The 20,625-nt window shown below is 35.5% G+C and overlaps 1 protein-coding gene across 1 annotated transcript in view; it reads left to right on the top strand.

The window, feature by feature from the left end:
- Nucleotides 1-14,847, top strand: part of GABRG3 (gamma-aminobutyric acid type A receptor subunit gamma3) — a 420,264-nt gene extending 405,417 nt beyond the window's left edge. The window contains exons 8-10 of the mRNA XM_087967117.1: nt 6,784-6,980; nt 8,458-8,487; nt 9,412-14,847. Coding sequence (XP_087823243.1) covers nt 6,784-6,980; nt 8,458-8,487; nt 9,412-9,690 — 506 coding nt within the window. The 3' untranslated portion in view covers nt 9,691-14,847. The remainder of the gene's footprint in view (nt 1-6,783; nt 6,981-8,457; nt 8,488-9,411) is intronic.
- Nucleotides 14,848-20,625: the final 5,778 nt, after the last annotated feature.

The following is a 20,625-nucleotide window of genomic DNA, read 5'->3' as shown; positions in this document are numbered from 1 at the left end:
TCAACAGGAGATTACTTCACCAGCATGAGAACACACAATCTTGGAAAGTCCCAGATGTTACCTTGCTAGGGTGAGATCATGCAGCCACGGAAAGTCTCATGGGAAAGTTTGAAAGTCCCATGAGAAAGCACAACTGTGTATCTTGTACCTTGAACTTTCACCCATTTTCCTATTCCTTCTAAACTGGCAGAATCAAAACAGAATGAGGCACTCTGAGCAAAGATACTCCTACCCCACCAAGAATGCCCACATCTTCCTAGACTTACTGCTAGTTATACAAAGGCCTTACAGAAAATGATAAAATGATCAATAGGTTATATTACCACATTCCCTCCTTTTTTTATTTATTCAAAGATAGGGGTGTTTAGTGGCATAGTACACAGTTCCTCATGACCTGATCCTCACGCCGGAAGACTGAGGTACACATTTGTAATAGATTAGGAATACATTGAATAAAACAACATAATAAGATACATATAGCAATAATAATAACAACCCCTTGTAATAAGGAGCGAAACCATGATCCATCAGGAAGCCAGGACCACAGACTGTCCCAGAATGATGCATTAAACCCATCGGCTCCAGATTGATGCTGAGCAATACGATCTTCCATGTCCTGAACAGTTTTTGTAATGTTTGGCTCATAATTATGTATAAAAACACAACAATGTGAATGAATTAAAGCACAAACTCCTCCTTGAGCAGCTAACATAATATCTAAAGCATATCGATTTTGCAAAGTAACTGTACGAATTTCAGACATTTCTACATTAATCATCTTAATATTCTTTATAGTATCATTAAACATAGCAACAGTAAAATTATTTAAAATATGAATATCCCTATAGTTCATAGCAATTCCCAAAGGTGGGATAAGACCTCGAGAAATTTAGTGTCCATAGATTACCTCCCATGGTTAGACCCGAATCCAATTCCCGACGATTTCGGGATCCGAACCTCAGGAGGTAATGTATCTAACTTATAGATAACCGGAATGACAAACCCCAAAGTACATGTCCCTGACCAATTTGCAGGGATTTGTTGATATGCCCACAGTCCACATAAAAACCAAAACCCTTCCAACTGTACATAACCTTGTTGACTTGCCGCTTGCATCAGCTGTTTCATGTCTAGATATTGATACTGGCCAAATGCGTCAGACTCATTTTCCCATTTACCCAAGTTATGTTGTTCTCTGAACCATTTGTCCACTTAATAGTGTAATTGCAGACACTATGATTCCCCAAGAATTGTGAGTTTGTAATGTTTTGGAAACATAAATGTGCTGGAGACTGCAGTGCAGTCTTCACCTTGACCGTGAAGTTCATGGCATATGAAATGTTATGCTTTCCGGTCTGCAAAGTAGACCGATTAAATGGAACTCCATGTAGAGTCAGTCCTTCTCCCACTCTCCCAGGAAGGTGCATACACAACCAACAATTGGTGATGTTCAAGTTTTTGGCAGTTGTGCGCAAATCTTTAATGTAATTATTATCTGTCCACAAATCATCGCCCAAATCTCCGGCACGCTGAACATGCTGTCGCTGCTCTCTCCGCACCCGAGCAGCCCAGGACAGATTAGCAGAATCAACAGGATCAGGAACCACAGATGCGCCATCCTGCTCCTCCGAAACTTCCTTCACAGGTGCCTGCGAATGATCAGGCCGAACGCACCGACCAGGAACCCAACGAATTTGACCAAGATGTTCAACTGCTGCATAACCACGCCCCCACGTTATCAGCTCAGCAGGAACCCATGCTGGATCTGGAAGGAACCGCACCAACACCCGAGGTCTCACCGCATCTGTAGAAGGAGAAGAAAAAATGCCTGCTGGCCGCGCCGCAGGGGGTTACCAGACAAATTTAAAAAATTTAAAGTATATAAAGCTAGATTTAATTGATCTTGAATCGCCGGAAGCCCCAGGAGCTTCCCTCCTTTTTATTTAATTTAGTCAACATGGTCTTGAGCGTGGAATTATGACGTTCTACAATAGCCTGCCCAGTAGAATTGTATGGAATGCCAAATTTATGTTCCACAGACCATTGTTTGCAAAACTGATCAAAACCGGTGCTCCGATAAGCCGCACCATTATCAGTTTTTAAAGTTTTAGGTGTACCAGCAACTGAAAAAGTCTTAATGCAATGATTGATGACATGTTTAACCATCTCACCTCTTTGAGGGGTAGCCATTAAAAATCCTGAGTAAGTATCCACAGTTACATGTATATATTTCCAGGGCGCAAATGGCGGATATTGAGTAACATCCATTTGCCAAATCATTGAAGGTTTCAACCCTCTGGGGTTAACTCCCATAGGATATTCGTGCCCTGCTTTGAACAAGTTGGACATTGTTGAATTATGGCAGCAGCTTCTGCAGTAGTAAGTTTAAATTGCTGTGCCAATGCTTTAGCGTTTTGATGAAAATAACTATGACTATCCCATGGCTGGACAGTGAGGACTGAAGTTACAGCACTGTCAGCTTTGGCATTACCTTGTGATAAAATTCCAGGCAAATTACTATGACTACGAATATGAGCAACAAAACACACATTCACACGCTGCTCCAAACATCCTTGTAACAGCAAAAGCAATCTTAAAATATCAGGTGATATTCCAGGAGACAAATAAGAACCTGCTACAAAGGGTAACAAATTATACACATACAATGAATCCACTATTAAATTAAAATCCTGATTGTGAAAATTTTGAAAAGCCAAAACTACAGCAGCAAGTTCTGCCTGCTGGGCAGACTTCTGCTCTGAAGTCACTTTTGTATGCCAAATTCCAGATTTATCTTTCCAAACACAAGCACCAAAACTTTCCCTCCATCAGTAAAAACTGTAGGAGCATCTGATATGCCCAATGGTATCCTTTCTTACATTTCGGCACACTGATTTAGGACGAACACCCTGTCCCATTGATCTCTTATTCTGCTGACTTTGACCTCCTCCAGGAGCCCGACATTGCGCTTTAAAATGTCCAGGCTTCCCACAATTGAAACAATTCCCTTTTGAGCATGTCCTGTTTGTAAAGCCAGAGCTAAAGTTTCCATGTTAAAAGACTGACTTCCTACCTTTCTACATGCATTAATCAAATCTGCGATTTCTCGCTCCCCACTTGCTACCAGTGGATTTAAAATCTTTTTGCAATCTGTGTTAGCTTGTTCTACTGCTAACTTAAAAAGTAACTCTTTCTGGCGAATTGATTATCAATTTGTCTTTCAATAGCCAATTTCAGTCTGCTAATGAAATTTTCATAGGGTTCATTGTTCCCTTGTTTGATGTTAGTAAAGGTCTTCTCACCACCTTTGCCGTCAGGAGAGACCCTATGGCTTGAAAAATTATTTGTGGGAGAAGAATGAACCCTTCCTCAGGCATACCATCTCTCTGTTGTTCCACTGTTGTAAAATTACCAGCTCCGTAAAGCTGATCTGGGGTAACATTTGCTGTTCCCCTCTGGACTGCCAGCTGTCTCCATTTCTGATCTAACACCAAATATTGAGCTGGAGTTAAAATCATATTCAACAGAGCTTTCCAGTCAGCGGAATCATTTTATTTCCATAACCAACTGCTTCTAACAATGCCTGAGTATATGGCGTTCTAACACCATATTCTTTTGCTGCTTGCTTAACTTCCCTCAAAATTCTGAGCTGTAAAGGCTTCCACTCCCGCCATGGATTTAATGCAGCATCCATGACAATTTCTACTGGATTAAGTTGAACTTCTACTCCAAACTCCACCAAATCATCTCCTGATAATTCCCCTCTATTCTTTGCTTCTTGAATAGCTGCAGTAACTGCATCCACCTGAACCCTTAAAGGTAAACTCTTATCCTCTGACAAAGTATTGCTAGCGCCAGACAGTCCCCAGATTTATCTGGAGGTGCCGTCGGCGGCAACAAACGTACCGCATGGTAAAGCGGCAAACCTTCTTCGGGGGTGATAGGAGCGGTTGTTCATAAGTAGCTAATGCATCCATAATCACTCTCCAGGTTAACAAAATTGAAGAAGGGGCACGGGGTTCCTCGTGCAAAAATTTCCCTATCTTTTCCAAGACTCTACTTTAATACTACCTCCCTCCGGATATGACTTAATATTTTTCCAAACATACTGTAGTAAGTCCTCAATTTCTTTCTTTCCTACAGCACAACCCCTACTGCCAATTCCAAACCCAAAACTATTCCCAATGATCCCTCTCAATTCCCTGATGTGCTCTTTCTGAGCCTTCGAGAGATCTCCCCATACTCACGAAAGAATCTATCTTCGTCCAGCGAAGAAGATGAGGGCCCAGTCGACGTCCGCGACGATGAGTATAGATGCGGGAAACGTATAGCCTTCCAAGCTATCACGTCGGGGTCACCATTTATGGTGGTTTGACATTGAAATGAGACACAGGGAACTGTCTCTGTGAAAAATGCCAACCCTGAGAGAACTCAGGTAGCAGTATTTATTGAGAAAAAACACAAGCAAAATATACAGTATGCATATTCAGAAAACAATGACCTCAACAGGAGATTACTTCACCAGCATGAGAACACACAATCTTGGAAAGTCCCAGATGTTACCTTGCTAGGGTGAGATCATGCAGCCACGGAAAGTCTCATGGGAAAGTTTGGAAAGTCCCATGAGAAAGCACAACTGTGTATCTTGTACCTTGAACTTTCACCCATTTTCCTATTCCTTCTAAACTGGCAGAATCAAAACAGAATGAGGCACTCTGAGCAAAGATACTCCTACCCCACCAAGAATGCCCACATCTTCCTAGACTTACTGCTAGTTATACAAAGGCCTTACAGAAAATGATAAAATGATCAATAGGTTATATTACCACAGTTTACATTTAAGTGGTTTTACACAATTGACAAAAAGTCCTGGTCCTGATTTTTCCAATAGCAATTTGTTATATCTCTCAATATATCCTATATTGCCAGTCTGACTCTGAGGAGGCATAGGCGGAAGTTAAATTGCCTGCCATAGTATTTTCATCTCAGTAATCGAATGCTTTCTGACTTGTGGGAAATTTACAAGGTTGAAAGCATGCAGCATTGGAGGTATTGAATAAAAGATCCACATTTTACAAATTTTAGGTTTTTTTTAAATTTAATTAAAGATTAAGACTGTTAGAAGTAAAAAGGAAGGAATGTAAAATTGGCTTATTTGATCAAAGTTAAAATGGGAGATTTTGTGCAATGTTCTGGTAACCCATTATGGACTATTTACAGACAACATAAATCACAGTATGGTTTAAGAAATCACAATATGATTCTGATTGTAAGTTTTCTCCGTGTTTCAGGCAATAAACAAACTGAATTAATCAATATAGAAATACAGAAATGAAAACGAGATTTAAGAGTTTTGTAGTAAACTATCCTTTACTCTCCTATGTATAGTCATTGATTCACCTTACTTGTTCAACATAGATGCAGGGGGTGGGGATATTTTAACAGAAATAGTAAAATAAATAGTAAAATAGTAAAATGCCTGATTTCAAATATATTTCAAGGGATATTTGTCTGCAATTTAGCTTGCTGCTGAAAGTAACCTTAATGTTACTTAGTGAATTACTTGTTAAAGTTACTTAATGTTATTTAACTAGAATGAACAGGGAAATTTACTGGGCCAAAAAAGTTCTGGATGTCACTCTCTTAACTCAGTTATGATCCATGACTGTAAATGTTAATGCATCTGATGATAACAATTTTAAAAATGCTGGGGCTTTGGGGAAGTGCTCCAACTGTATGAATTAAAGATTTCCTCGGCTTTAGCAAACTCTTCATTTGCAATACAGGGTATACGATGTAATAAAGAATGCACAGGAAAAAAATAATGAGCAGAGATATCAAATAATTTATTGAAGTATATACAGCAGTTCCTGAAGCTTTCAATAAAACAACATTTTCATGCATTTGCTTTCTTCATATGTTTTTCAGACGTTAAGAGTTCAGAAAAACACAGGTAGTCCTCGACTTACAACCGTTTGTTTAGTGATCATTCAAAGTTACAACTGCACTGGAAAAAGTGACTTAGGACTGTTTTTCACACTTACAACCATTGTAGCATGCCCATGGTCACGTGATCAAAATTTGGGCACTTGGTAATTGGCATGTATGTATATGACAGTTGCAGTGTCCCAGAGTCACAATTTGTGACTTTCCCAGCTAGCTTCTGACAAGCAGAGTCAGTGGGGGGAGCCCCATAATTCACCTAACCCTTAACAAATGTGGCAAAAAAGGTCATAAAAAGAGACACAATTCACTTAACAACTGTCTTGCTTAGCAACAGAAATTTTGGGTTCAATTGTAGTCACAAGTATACTATATTCTACGGGTCTATTTTTTTCTTTCCAGACTTTTTCCCCACCCCACATTCATTTCAGTTTTTGTTTTTTATTGCAACAATCAGTTCAATTGGAAGGGGAGTTGAATCCATTCATTTGGATTAAATTGCAATGATATAACTAACACTTTTTGACATGGATGGGATTGCATATAGGTGGGTGGTTTCTGTCTACATTATTGAAGCGTGTCATTTCTTGTGAGTTTACCGAAAATATTGTTCCCTTTCTAAATGTAGCTGTATGGCCATTTAAAACTCAAGTGATGTCCTTTAAAATTTTATCCAGAAGATATAATCAGGAACAGAAATTCAAAAAGATCAAATTTCTTAAGGAATCCAGGTTACAGTCTAACAAAACTCATGCTCTAATAAGTAAGATTTTTTTTCTAAAAATTGAAGATAGCTACATTTCTGGAAATATTACAAGAAAATTATGTTCTATTGTCCAGGTATCACGACAGTATTAACCATGACAACTCTGAGCACCATTGCAAGAAATTCCTTGCCACGTGTTTCCTATGTCACTGCAATGGATCTTTTTGTGACCGTATGCTTCTTATTTGTCTTCGCTGCTTTGATGGAGTATGCAACCCTGAACTACTACTCAAGTTGCAGGAAGCCACACTGTGCAAAAAAGAAAAAGTCGGTAAGATAAAGCCTATTGAAAATGGAGCACAATTCTTCTGCATTATCACATAGATAAGTAATTAATTGGATTTAGACCTTAAATAACCACTTTGGCTAATGCTGTCTAATAGGAGTTCGCTGTAAGTGTCCTTTGTCCTAGAAATTCACTGAAATTAGTGCACTGAAATGCTTTCACCACATTTATTTTATTCTTTTTCATTTTATCCCAACTGAAAGTGTTGGTCATGAGATATGCAGCAGTATAAATATGATTGATTGATAAATGCCTCTAGTATTTTAAGGTACTATACAGAAATTCAGGGATCTGTATATGTAATGTAAAATGACCATGTCTAATAAATTATTGAATTAATTATAACAAATTCATAAATTAGAATAATGACAGTGGATCATCAAACTGACAAGGGTCTGGTCTTACAGGTAGTAACTGTTCAGTTCAGTCATGCCTCTACTGACAACCTTGCATTTAAATTCTACAAGGATTTTACTCAAGCTAAAGCCCAACTGCTAGCAACAATTGCATTATTTTGAAGTTGTTCCTTGCAAAACTTAATCTGTAAATAATACTAATATCGACCATGAGAATCAACAATGATTTGATGCCACATATTCAATCAATGTTAATATAGTTTTAAAACAAAGAAAATGTTTTAAAAGTAGAAAAACAGCAAATTCCTGGCTTTGCTCATAAATGTATAGCCCTGTAAATTTCCATTCTTTTCCTGCTTGTTGCAACCTTTCCATCTTTATAAAACATGAATGTGAGATTGCTCACATCTGACTCCAAATAAAGTTTAGCAGACCCTTAATTAGTATTGATGTTCATACAAATAGAAATGACCAGGCTATTAAAGCCCCATGATACAATGCTGCAAAATGTGATGATTTTGTAGTTAACTAGAACCTATAATACAAACCTGGTTTTTTTTTCTTTGTTTGAACTAGTAGAATTTACTCCCATAGATCACTTTCCTGTTATCTAAAAAAAATAAGAAAAAAATAGCTACTTTGTTTTAAATCCCAGGTAATATATTCATTTATGCTCTGTAGGCAAGAAATCAATATTTGAAAACTCACTTCTACTTGAAACCAATACAAGGGTTAGAATTTGGACTGGTATTGGGGTTAGGTTTACAAAAAAATTGGTGGGGAACCACCTTTTTCCTTGTGCTAATTGCAGCTACAGGTGAATCATATGGCTTGCTCTGCTGAGTTGAAGGTCACAATTTAAGCAATTCACAATGATATGCATGAAAAGGTAAAAGCGTATATGTTGTCTTGGATCTTGTTGCATAAAGTGGATACTTATCAGAAATAAATGGGATAAGATAGGGCAACTCTGTTCATGTTTACTCAATAGTAATCTTTCTGAATTAATGGAAGTAATCTTTTATTATTTCCTTAATAATTGAAATATCAAAAATGTATTATTTTATAACTTGTGTTCTTATACTTTACTTTTTTATTTATTTGAGCTGCCTGATGTCAGCTTTGGTCACATGATGGTGAGTATGAATATTTTAAAACTTAGATATTTTATTTGTAAACATCTTATATTAAATACCATTATAATTTTAATTAAACAACTATTATTATTGCTCAGTCTTAAAGAACCATGCCATCATAGTACGTCTTAAATCTGTATGTTCCCCTTACCTTTTCACATTGGGAAATCAATAAAATTGCCTTTGGGTTTTTGGGTAGTTTTCAAGTGCTACCTATAATAGCAATAGCACTTAGACTTATATACCGCTTCCCAGTGCTTTACAGCCCTTTCTAAGTGGTTTACAGAGTCAGCATATTCCCCCTAATGATCTGGGTCCTCATAAATCCCCGATTCAACAAAAAGATTGCAACACAACATTTGTTTTAGACTTTGCCCATCCCTGTTCTGTATCTGTTTCCAGTCACTGCTTGATGTCAATGCAAGAAAATGTCTGGCAGAGCCTAATTCAATTTATACATTTTGAGGTTCCCCGTGCATGGAGGTAGAATAAGAAGCAAAATATTTTCTTAATACCAGCCCAGATACTGAAAATCTGGCATATGTCTGTCTCACCTGTACACTGAAGCCAAGGGGAAGAAAAGCTCATGGGAACATGGCAGAAAATAGGTGTCCTTTTATGTTTCTTTCATAGTGGTTTGCAAATAGGGAAAGCTCCTTTAAATCTGAGTGCTATCCAGAAAAAAAATGTGTTGGATACTCCACCTTCCAAAACCTACTTCCACTCACCAAAATATACTCTTCTATATTTCGCTGCTTTGTGACATCCAGATGTATGTATCTTGGCATATAAAGTGTCAAAGGAAAGCTGAACAACATGGTTTCCTTGGATTGCCTGTATTGGACGCAGGACACTTCAAGATTCCTGTGGTTGCCATAGTACAGCCTCTTTGTCTCTCTCTCTTTTTTGTTTTTTGTTTTGCAGAATTACTCTGTGTTAGAGATGAGACCTCCCCCTACAGTCATCGCACTGAACAATGCCATGTACTGGCAAGAATTTGAAGACAATTGTATCTATGAGTGTCTGGATGGGAAAGACTGTCAGAGTTTTTTCTGCTGTTATGAAGAATGCAAATCGGGTTCCTGGAGGAAAGGGCGGATACACATAGACATCTCAGAACTTGACTCTTATTCCAGAGTCTTTTTCCCTACATCGTTCCTGCTTTTTAACCTGGTCTACTGGGTTGGATACCTCTATCTCTAGAAAACTGTGAAGAAAACTGTGTTTTTTCCTACTTCTTATGGATGGGGAATATGTGAAAAGACGGATCCTGAATGGTTTCATTTGAAAGCCTGAAAAATCGACTTACTTTTTCTCATTCAAGAAAAAGAAGTTTTTATTTATTGTTTTGTCTAAAAGAAAAAAAAAGTCACTTCACATCTGAGATTTTTTGCTAACTACACCTGACACAATCACGTAACAATGTTTATCTTAATTGTTCTCATACAATGGAGAAATTGCTGTTTTCTTTGGGTTACAATTAACTATGTAGCATACAGATAAGCAAGACAGGGGTGTTTTGAATAGTCATTCTTACGTTACTTCTGTCTTTTAAACTTGTTCTGGAAGCAAATTTGTATTTGTACAAGTTCTCCACAACTTTGTTTTGAGGAGAATCTGAATTCAATGAAAAGTCACTTCAGTTCACTTCACAGGTTTCAAGATGTTGTTTCTGGTCTTTTTCAGAGATGAAAAAGCATGATGTCAAAAAAAAAAAAAAACCTTTACATTTGTTTTTCACAAAATTGTTGATTTTTTGTTCTTTTTTTAAACACAGAGTTTAATATTCCACATATTGGGCAAATACTTCAGAATTGATTTCTGGAATAAACCTCTTGCAATGCTTAGTTTGCTTTCGGTACTGTGTAAGATGACTTTCTATGTAATAGTAGTGGAAAGGTACGATTCATTCCAAGCTATAAGGTTAGTTTTTTCCATACTTTTACTATTTGTTTTCACTGATATTTTCAGGGTAAAAAAGCCCTCTAGTTCCAGCCTGAATAAGATCTACTGTATCTGTGCTAATTAAAATCCATGTGCCTCAATCCCTGTTCTGTGTAGGTTAAATTGCACATCCTATTTTTGCACCATTTGACTTGTGAACTGGATTCTTTCATTTAAATGACTGCAGAAGTCCTTGTTGTTAGTATTCTCACCTGGTAAGTGATCTTTGGATGGCACAACAGTGGCTTTTGTTCTTACCAGATCTGTAGGAGCCTTAAGGATGCAGATAGGATTTTCTTGACAAGAAAATGAGATATTGGGAGTTCAATTAAAAGTTAAAAAATTTAGTGACGCAGAATCACTAGGACTTTTTTTTTAACTAGGAGATTTTAAAATGGAAAATGTATTTTGTACTTTTGGAACACATTTCAGATATTAAATTCCTGAAAATAATACATTCTTCTGTTGTAAAATATTCATTATAGACAAGTCCAATTCTAGAAGGCTAATGTAAATGTCTCAATAGTTATTTATTTGATTATTTATTTGTATTTCTACTGCAAACAGCATATCTACTGTTAAAAAAACTTTGTTCTCCCTGCCTCCTTTCAAACTCTAAGCATAACAGTACTTTTAAAAGTGTAGCTGATACCATCAAATGCCTTTTTTTCCCACTGTCAACCTGAGGACTCATTTTATGTGCTCCAAATATTTAAGTACCGTGCACATTTCATTTTGTTTTATATTGTCTCATTTTTCCTTGGAAAAATTAAGAACTTATTTATTCAAAGAAATGAATATTTAATATCAAAGGAAAGGAAAGTATTATTGTTTGGTAGTTAAATATGTTTTCTATGAAGAGGGTATAAGTTTCAATTCTGGCTTTTTCAGATACAGCGGAAAAGAACTTCTGAACCACATAGAGATCTGCTGTTATTAAAACATGGCAGTTAGTTAGACCAATGAAGATTTTATCTAAAATAAAGATGCTTCTACTGTCTATTACATATTCTAAATTCAGTTTTAGTAGGTAATGCTGCAGAATTGTAAATGCTAATTCAGTAAGATTGCTGGGTTAAAAAATGTACTAAAATTTACCAAAAGCTTTCTAAAAATATACTTTTTTATTTTAGATGGGGGAAAGAATTAGCACACAATTTATTAACAGACATTGAAGTCTTTCAACTTAAATATGGATATCAGATTTTTTCCAGTTCATTTCTTCTCAATTTTTATGAAACTTCAAGAACCAAAGTATTTTTTTTTCAGAAAGATGTGTTTAAAAATATATAGTAAAACTCATAGTAAATACAAGGCACTGTTACAAAAACAAAGAATTACATGCAATAACCTATGGCCTATGTAAATAGGAGAGGTTTTTTTTGGCAAAGGATCCTGTAAATCCTCAGCTAATGAAGTTATATTGAACTTACTGCTTGTTGGTATCAGGATTGGACTTTATTTTTAGGATACTGCAAACTTAATTTGTTTAAACTAACTGGAAAGATGACACAGAGATAGAATAATTGGTGAGAACGGTCACACCGTAGATAAAATGGCATTCTTTGTATGCAATTTTATAACATATATAACCAGAACACATATTTCATAGGATAGGATTTGTATATTTGTCTCACTTTCCATTGTATATCATCTAAACAAGACATTTGATACAATCAAACAGAAAATAAAGTTATGCCCACCCTCCTGGTCTCTGAAATCAAAGCAGACATATTAGTTTAGCCAAACTATTTTGTATATGTCTTGGTTAGTGTGAATGATATAAAGGTTTTATTTCATGAACTCTAAAATCAGATATAGACAAGTTGAACATAATTCACAACCTAATCAGACATTTTGGGATTCAAAATATTTTGAAAATACTTTTCTTCCAAGGAGTGTTGAAAAGTAGCAAATTTATTATTTATTATTTTTCAGAGGCAGTATGAGTGCAGCTGTCATTTGTTGAGCGGTGCTAATCAAAATGTACATACACAATCAGTGGCATTCCTCATTTTCAGACTTGACATTCCTCATTTTCTGATTAACTCATGGGTGGAATCCAGACATGTTTCAGTACCATTGGTTGCATTGCAAATGATTTATATTTCCATAGCAATCAACTCTTTTTCTTCAGCATTTTCTTCTTATTTTTAGAAGCAGCTCACTGTTCCATGAACACTTTTTGTGATCTTCAATAGCCAATATGAATTATTCTTTTTTAGCATCCACAAGGCAAGTTTTAGGACAGTGATCTGTGAACAAAGTGCTATTGTTTCACAAAAATGCAATTGATGCCAGTATTGTTTATTTTTATTGTCTTATGAAACACTTCTCCTTGAGGAGTACAAACAGCCACAATTGAACAGATGGAAACAAATTATGAAACTTTTCAATTAATTTATAAAGGCTCCTTATATAGTAATGGCTTTAGATTTTATTATTTTTCTATTTTTCCCACATAATATAAAGGATCCCTTTTTATTTATTATTAATGCTATTTATTTAGAAATTTGTCTACATGGTCACTGAGAATCAATACTGACTTAATGGTACATAGTCAAACATAATCATTACTTAGAGAATGCATTATCTAATTTTCATCATTAATAAGCAATCTCAACCTTGTGGTATCAAGATAAAAAAATATTTTACAGCTTAAAACCATAATAAAGGATAGCAAGAATGAAAACCCAACAGCAAGAGTAATTAACACTGACGAGTCTTCAGCTGATCTGAAAGCTTTCAAAGCTTGGCGTTGGTCCCAATGAACAGGAAGAGGATGCCATGATTGGAATATCTTTCTCTAAAAGAGACATGGAGAATCTTTCTTGATCACACTCGCCATTGAGTGGTATACCAGAGGCCAGGGTCCAAAAGGTGATCAGAAAAAGTAGATGACTTCAGAACAAAACTCAAATTTAACAGAGTTAGTGTTCTTATTCTCATGAATTTAATAAATCCTGCACATTAAACTTGATATTTGGGGCTTCATATGTTCTCTGCCAATTAACCTAATCCAGAATGCTGCATTCATACAGCACAGTTCTTGATTATTGGTGCAAGTTCAGGATCCAGTTACATTTTTTTTGGTATCAAGCTTTTTTTTTCTTTGCTAAACTACAACTGTTGAGTACCTTGTAAGTAAACGATCTTGACCTACTTCATCCTTCTGCAATCTGATAACTCTATAATGAATTAAAACATATTCCTCATCATCCCAGCCAGCATTGTGTCTGCCATTCAGACTAGAATTAAGGAAGTTGGTTTTATATGCAATTAATGCTTTACAAGTAATATTGGCAGCCTCTGTTTGTCTGTTAATGTTTGTTTATTCATTTATTTATTTATATACCATATGTTCCAAATCAACAAGCTGGTCCCCCACAATTAAACACAAAAAGGAAAGAATACTTAGTCTGAAGATGTACAACTTTGATCCATTGTGAATTTTCAAATAAGCTATTTATAGTTATACTATCAAATTGAGCATTTGTTGAGCACTTACTGCCTTGTAGAAGCACTCACATCTTTACAGGATTCACTTATTCAATTATCCTGACCTTAGGTCTTAATCTAATGCCCTCCCCCCAACAGTAAATAAAAATGGGTTGATTCATAAAGATTATTAAAAGTTAATGACACTACACAATATCCTATAGATTTAGGAGTCTGGGTGGAACTCAGAAATAACTTTCTAGAGTAAAAATACAGTTGTCCCCTTAATTTCAATGAACTACCAAGGAAATTACACTAATTAAATGGTGCTATAGCCATGTCCCAAAAGCTAAAATGCTGTACTCTTACTTTACATAGCCTTTCTTTATGTTACATCTGAGTTAAAGAGTTGAATTTTGTTTTGTTCTTATTTCAGACAACTTAGAGATGCAAAATAAGAAACCAAAAGCAAACTATCAAACCCAAATCCTTTTTAAATTCACAAGTTTTGCAAAAACTTGCAAAGAATTTCCAAATATTTTTTAAAGTGAATTAAATAACTTACTATAATATTTGCACATGGAACAAATTCCATTGCTAAAACAAATGTGAGGCTAGGCAAGTATACTAAACACATTACATGCAAGTAAGTGATAAGTTGAAATATGCTCTTTGGCAGAATTGAAGCCTAGTTCCTTTCTATTACAGTCTCCAAGTCTCTGCATTATGCAACTATCACAACAGAGGGAGCCTTTCCTTCTGCCTTCTCTCTAGCACTGATGCAATCTCCTAATTGACCTTATCATGGCACATCATGCCAAAGAAAGAGCTGAAGGCAACCAACAGTGCTAGTGTTTGATATCATTGCTGATAAGATGTTACTTTCCATGCTGTGACTTCTTTACCTAATCATATCAGAAATTCTCTTCCCATAGAGCCTAGTAGAATCAAGCTATATATTTTTTAAGTTACAGTTATTATAAACAAAACAAAACTTCAGTCACATATGTAACACTACTATCTGGAAGTTTTTCCTGAAAACCTTTGTTTATCTTATGCTATATACCTTAATAATAATTCTTGGAAGTCCTGAAGGAGTTAACTGATTATTCACAAAGGGCACAAGCTGAATCTGTGAATTTCAATGTTCAGGGGTCTCTAGTTGTCAAGACAATTGCCTAGAAATCTGGAAGTTGAATCCCAAACACATACTCATATACTCAGACTCGGAAAGATAAGTTGGATCAACCTATCTTCCTTCCTTCTCCCAGATACTATGAAGAAAGGTTTTTAAATGGCTAAGGACAATATTCAAGTGAATAAAGTTGCATCCATATATAACGAATTCTTCTTCTTCATCACTCACGGTACTAAGCTTGATAATACCAAAGATGATTCAGATGAATTATCAAGGGATGCTTGAAGATCTTTCTATGTACATGTAACAATTAAAGGAGACATCCACATGAATGAGGGTAAATATACATATCCCAGGATAATGTTGCAGAATCCAATCTGGGTCAGTCACCAGGACAAGAGGTTTAGTCTTCCAAGCTTTCAGACTCATGCTAGAGCCTATCCTCAGGGAATTTCTCTCTCACCAGAATGTGAGAAAAGTTCTCTGAGGATGGCCTCCAGCACAAGTCCAAAAGCTCAAAAAACTAAACCTGTGGTCCCAATGACTGACCCAGATTGGATCCTGAGAGGTCCACATTTCAGAGGCATTATTAATATAGAGTATGGAATAACCATCATCATCATGTGCATCTAAACATTTACATAAATCTGTCGCTTGTACTGGAGCTTGCTTGTAGCAAAATATTGAACTAGATTACCTCACTTAAATCCAGAAAGGCAGCTCTTTTCTTATGTTTCAGTTTGGATCATTGAGCATTTAGTAAGGTTTTCATGTAGAATGGCAATGCAGTTCTATTTCTCTGTAGATGGCTAACTGAAAAAGATAGATCGACTTCTCTAATGTAGGACTTTTCAAATATGTTGGCTTAAAATTCCCCTTATTTCAAACCAGCATTGTAACTGGAGATCATAGGAATTACAATATATCTGGTACATCTACAAACCAGATTTAAAGTTTTCTCTACTGTTACCTATATTTTAATTTACTGTATTTACCAGAATGAACGAAGTGAGGAACATATTGATATATCCTCATCATTAATTAATGATATAACTATAATTTTAAATACACTAAAAGTCAGGTTTAATAAGCATAAACTTGCAGTCAAAAATATTTTTAAGACAGGGCCAAACAATATGCTTAAAATATTCTTGGTTAGAGAATTTAGGTGAAATGGGCAGCATACAAATTTAAAAAAATAAATAAATTTACAGAATCAAATTCCTTATTTTTTTTTACTTGATATTCATTGCAAAGACTTTACCATAATACAAAAGGTATAGAAACAGAACTAAGTTAAGCAATCCAATCAGAAAGAAAACCTTAGTAACCAGTATTATGCTGCTTCTGTTATGCTTTATTTTATAACTATTTTGATTTGGACTGTCAATGAGACAACCAGGGGGAAAAATTAGTTCATTCCTTTTCAACATTATGTTTCTCATCTTCGTTAACAATGCTGTTTGTGATATTCTAGTGAAATGAGAACTAAATTCTGCGCCCAATGTGCCTTGATTAATACAGGTAGCACTAGTATGCCAATATGCCATTCTAGCTTAGGTAGTCATTTTAGTAGTACCCATAGGGTTTTCCATAGAAAAACCAAGTCACTCCCAGTCACAACCAAGCATCTTTTGTTTCTTACACTAGTGTTGCCAGCAGAAAGTTCCACCTAGGTGATGCATACACATCCAATTTTGTGTTAAAAGGTGGGGCTGTACATCTAGACTAATATTTATATTTGTATTTTGATTCTGACATTTGTATTTCTGAATATAAATAAAAGTGCATATTATCAGAACATGGTATGTTGTAAGTTGGTTATTTTCTAGATCACATAAATGATTTCATAGTCTCTGTGAAATTAGCCATTGCATTTGGTATGTCACTCTTATTAATTCATTCTAGCATCTAATTTCTCATGTCCTGCCTCTTTATCACACACCAGCAGTACAAACTTAGGTAAAAATCACTAAGGAATATATGTTACTGTGCTCAGATATTTGCAGTCTTACAGTTTAAAGGTAAGTTTCATTGGGTTCTAGTTGATATTTCGCTCTGGAGAATTGCAGCTTTGATTTGCAACTTTTAACTAAATTAAAATGAATAAATCCTCTAAGATGAAACTGATGTTTTGTGCTGGGAATTCATGGGCATGGCTTTTCTCAATCTGATATCACATCCAAGTCTTCCAAAATTTCATACTCTGCCTATGTTGGCTGAGAATTCAAAAACTTGTAGCCCCAGTTTATCCAGGGAAGTATGAGGATGGAATAGGATGATATAAACTAATGATGAAGCAGCACTGTACACTACAATCAAATAGTTCAGAAAATAAATTATACAAAAACATTTTTTATATCATTGAAATGTAAATCCCTCAGGTCCGTATTCATTTCAGATTTCCACAATACACCTTACATCCCCATCACATGACATTAATGTTCCCCTATTTTTGCATGCCATGTTCTCATATTGCCTTTATCTCATATCCAGTTCACAGCAGAGCCATCCTTTAGTCCATGGATCAGCTGCAGGCATAGAGTGTCATCTATGCCTCATCTATCTCATCTAGCTACTCAGTACCCATCAACTCCCACTCACCATGTTGGTGAGCTGTCTCATGACTAGATTCTAAGAAATGGCTAAATCAATGACCCTAACCATATATCAAAACTTGCCTCCTCTATCAGGTCCAACCATCACACCATCATTAGGTCATAATTTATGCCTGTTTTAGTAATGAGCAGATGGTGCTTGATGAGAAGGAAATGAAGCCATTAACTGATGTCCTTAAATCATCTTATATTAAAAAATTAAGAAAGAATCACCAATTGGCCTTGTTGCTGAAGCAGAATAAGATATGAATGTTGGGGCAGTAAATGTTATTCCTACCTACCAGCAAAAATAGTATAGATTGCACTTTAATGAAACAATTCAGCTGTACCCAGTGACAATCACATTAGATATTAAAATATAGTGACAGATGTAGCTAATATTATTAGCTAATATTATTACTCTAATATTATTATCATTGTTACTTCACCATTTTCTTTTGAAAAATTCAAAGATTCACTTTTTGTGAGAGAAGCAGCTCTACAAATTTGTTAAATAAATAACTTGTCATTATTTCCTCTGAACTTCTCTGGGTCATATTGGCTGCAACCATGCACTTCCCATTTAAAAACAATCATATTAAATTTCTGTCCGAACTTGCTACAACAAGTTAAACAATAAAGCCATAATTGATTTTGAAAAAGAGCTGAAATCTCTTTCTATCTATTGCAATGCAATTTGCTTTGTGTTGCTTAGGTGTTATCTGATAACTTCAAGGGATGAGAAGGCTCAGGGTGATGCCTCTGAATTAATGTTGTCTCCCTGGTCACTACCTAACAAATTGTGCATTCAGGTCCCCAGAAGCACCACAGTAAAAGAGAACATGCAATAACATTTATCTGTTCAGAGTCTGCTCTTCCAGTTGTTATTTATATTCAGCATTCATATCCCAGCTTTCTAATCAAGGCAGATTACAACAAAAGTAGAAGCAATATAAATGGAATCACTTAAAAATAAAGTTGGAGAATCTTAAAAGAAAAAGTCCAGTCCTGAAATACTATTGTTGAATAATTTTAAAGCAATTTGTTGCTCTATCTCCTCATCCAGTTAGGTTGACAGACTCCAGTCCCTCTGAGTTCTATTAATATAAGAATGTCAAATGACTTCTGGGCCTTCTGAAGTGGGCATTTTCAATTGCCATCTCCATACTGTGTAATTCTTGCCTAATAGAGCTCCAGCAGTTAAAATTTGGTTATTGCATCTGGTATGAAAGGGGGTGGGCGGAGGAAATATGCTGAGATTGAAACTATCCGTTAGGTGAATGCATTATTTTGTATATTTTCTTCATTGTATGCTGTTGATTTGCTGACTGTTTGGTTTAATTTCTGAGTAGAGTTATCTATTATTTTTGAAAGGTTTTAAACATTCTAAACATTGTGATATAAAAACACTTTTCAATTCAAAGCATGCAGTTTTCATGTGTGAAAAGTTCTGTTCAGAATTCAGATTTTGACCATCTTTATCACTTATCTGTCTAAGATTGTGCTGATTTTATTTATGGATTATTTGTCTCTTTTACTCAGTTTTGTAGATAGATGATAGATACAGCAGATTTAGACAGGAGGAGAAGAGATGATAGAATATCCTACTGTGCAGATAGAAGATAGAAGGAAATGGCATTTATGAAGATCTAAGCCACATTTTAAAAAAAAATAATAATCAGAATTCCCATTACTTGAAAGAAAATAGAAATATTGAGAGAATACCAAAAACTTGAACACCCTCTGTTAATTGTTGAGATTTTTACTATGTTATTTTTAGGAGCTGAGTTCAGAAAATACTACCAATGTGAATAGCTCAACTATTAGCATGGAAAGACTAATACTAATATTAATCAGGTGTTGGTTTTCTGAAAATTCTAAATAATCAAAATTTCCATAATATCTTAATATTCAAGTTGCTATTGAATTATTCAGAAAATTCTGGTCAGTGCTGACTATATTATAATTATAACGTCAGAAGAACAGGATGAGTGTTCTAAGGCTGATGTTTAACAGATTTTGGAGAAGACATACTTATAAAAGCATTTTCCTACTAGTGTACTATAGCAAGATACAATATCTTGTTTTTATTGATTATAGTGTTGTGCTATTATTTCATATCTTGAGAAACTTTGTTTAACAGAAACATAAAAGAAAAATATTTAAATTGATGTAATTGTCTTCAAATGGTTTTGTTTTTTTTTTACATTTTTAATAGACCCAATAATGGATGTTTCTGGAAGAAAAGGAATAACAGAATAATATAATGTAAATACATACACTATACTAAAAGCATAGTTTCTCTTGCAATGCTAGGGCAACAATGTGCATTATCCTTACCTTTTGTAATCCTACTGATTCTGCAGCTCATTCACCGTCATTTTCTCTAGGTAAATATAGTCAGAGAAGCTTCTGGTCAAATTACCTCACCAATTCAGTGGCCACAACAATTTGAATAACATCAATCATCAACAACTACAATATCATGTATTCATAGTGATTGCTTTGCACTCACATTCAAAAAAAAATCAAATTTTTTACTACTGGTTGTGTGGGCGTGGCTTGGTGGGCATGGTGTGGCTTGGTGGACATGGTAGGGGAAGGATACTGTAAAATCTCCATTCCCATCCCACTCCTGTGGGAAGGTTACTGCAAAATCCCATTGCCTCCCCACCCCACTAATGTGCTTTCCAGCTTCGTTCTCCTGTACAGGGCAACAAAAGAAGACCCAGCTGATCTGCTGGGACTCAGGAGGCAGAGAATAGATGAGGGAGGGGCCAGTCAGAGGTGGTATTTGCCGGTTCTCCAAACTACGCAAAATTTCACTACTGGTTCTCCAGAACTGGTCAGAACCTGCTGATTACCACCTCTCATGTGTGTGTTTGTACACACAAATGAAACACATTAATTTAGTACAGTAAAGTGGCTCTTATTAGAAAAGATATAAGAAAAGCAAAATATAAAACCTCATTCTAAATTGAGAAGTAAGGACAAAGAGGAACCTTTGGGTAAGTCAACAGT

This window comes from Notechis scutatus, chromosome 5, assembly GCF_049901735.1.
Source record: "Notechis scutatus isolate UNSWTSFEM ecotype Mainland chromosome 5, rNotScu1.2, whole genome shotgun sequence".
NCBI lineage: Eukaryota > Metazoa > Chordata > Lepidosauria > Squamata > Elapidae > Notechis > Notechis scutatus.
This window is presented reverse-complemented; position numbering and strand designations above follow the sequence as displayed.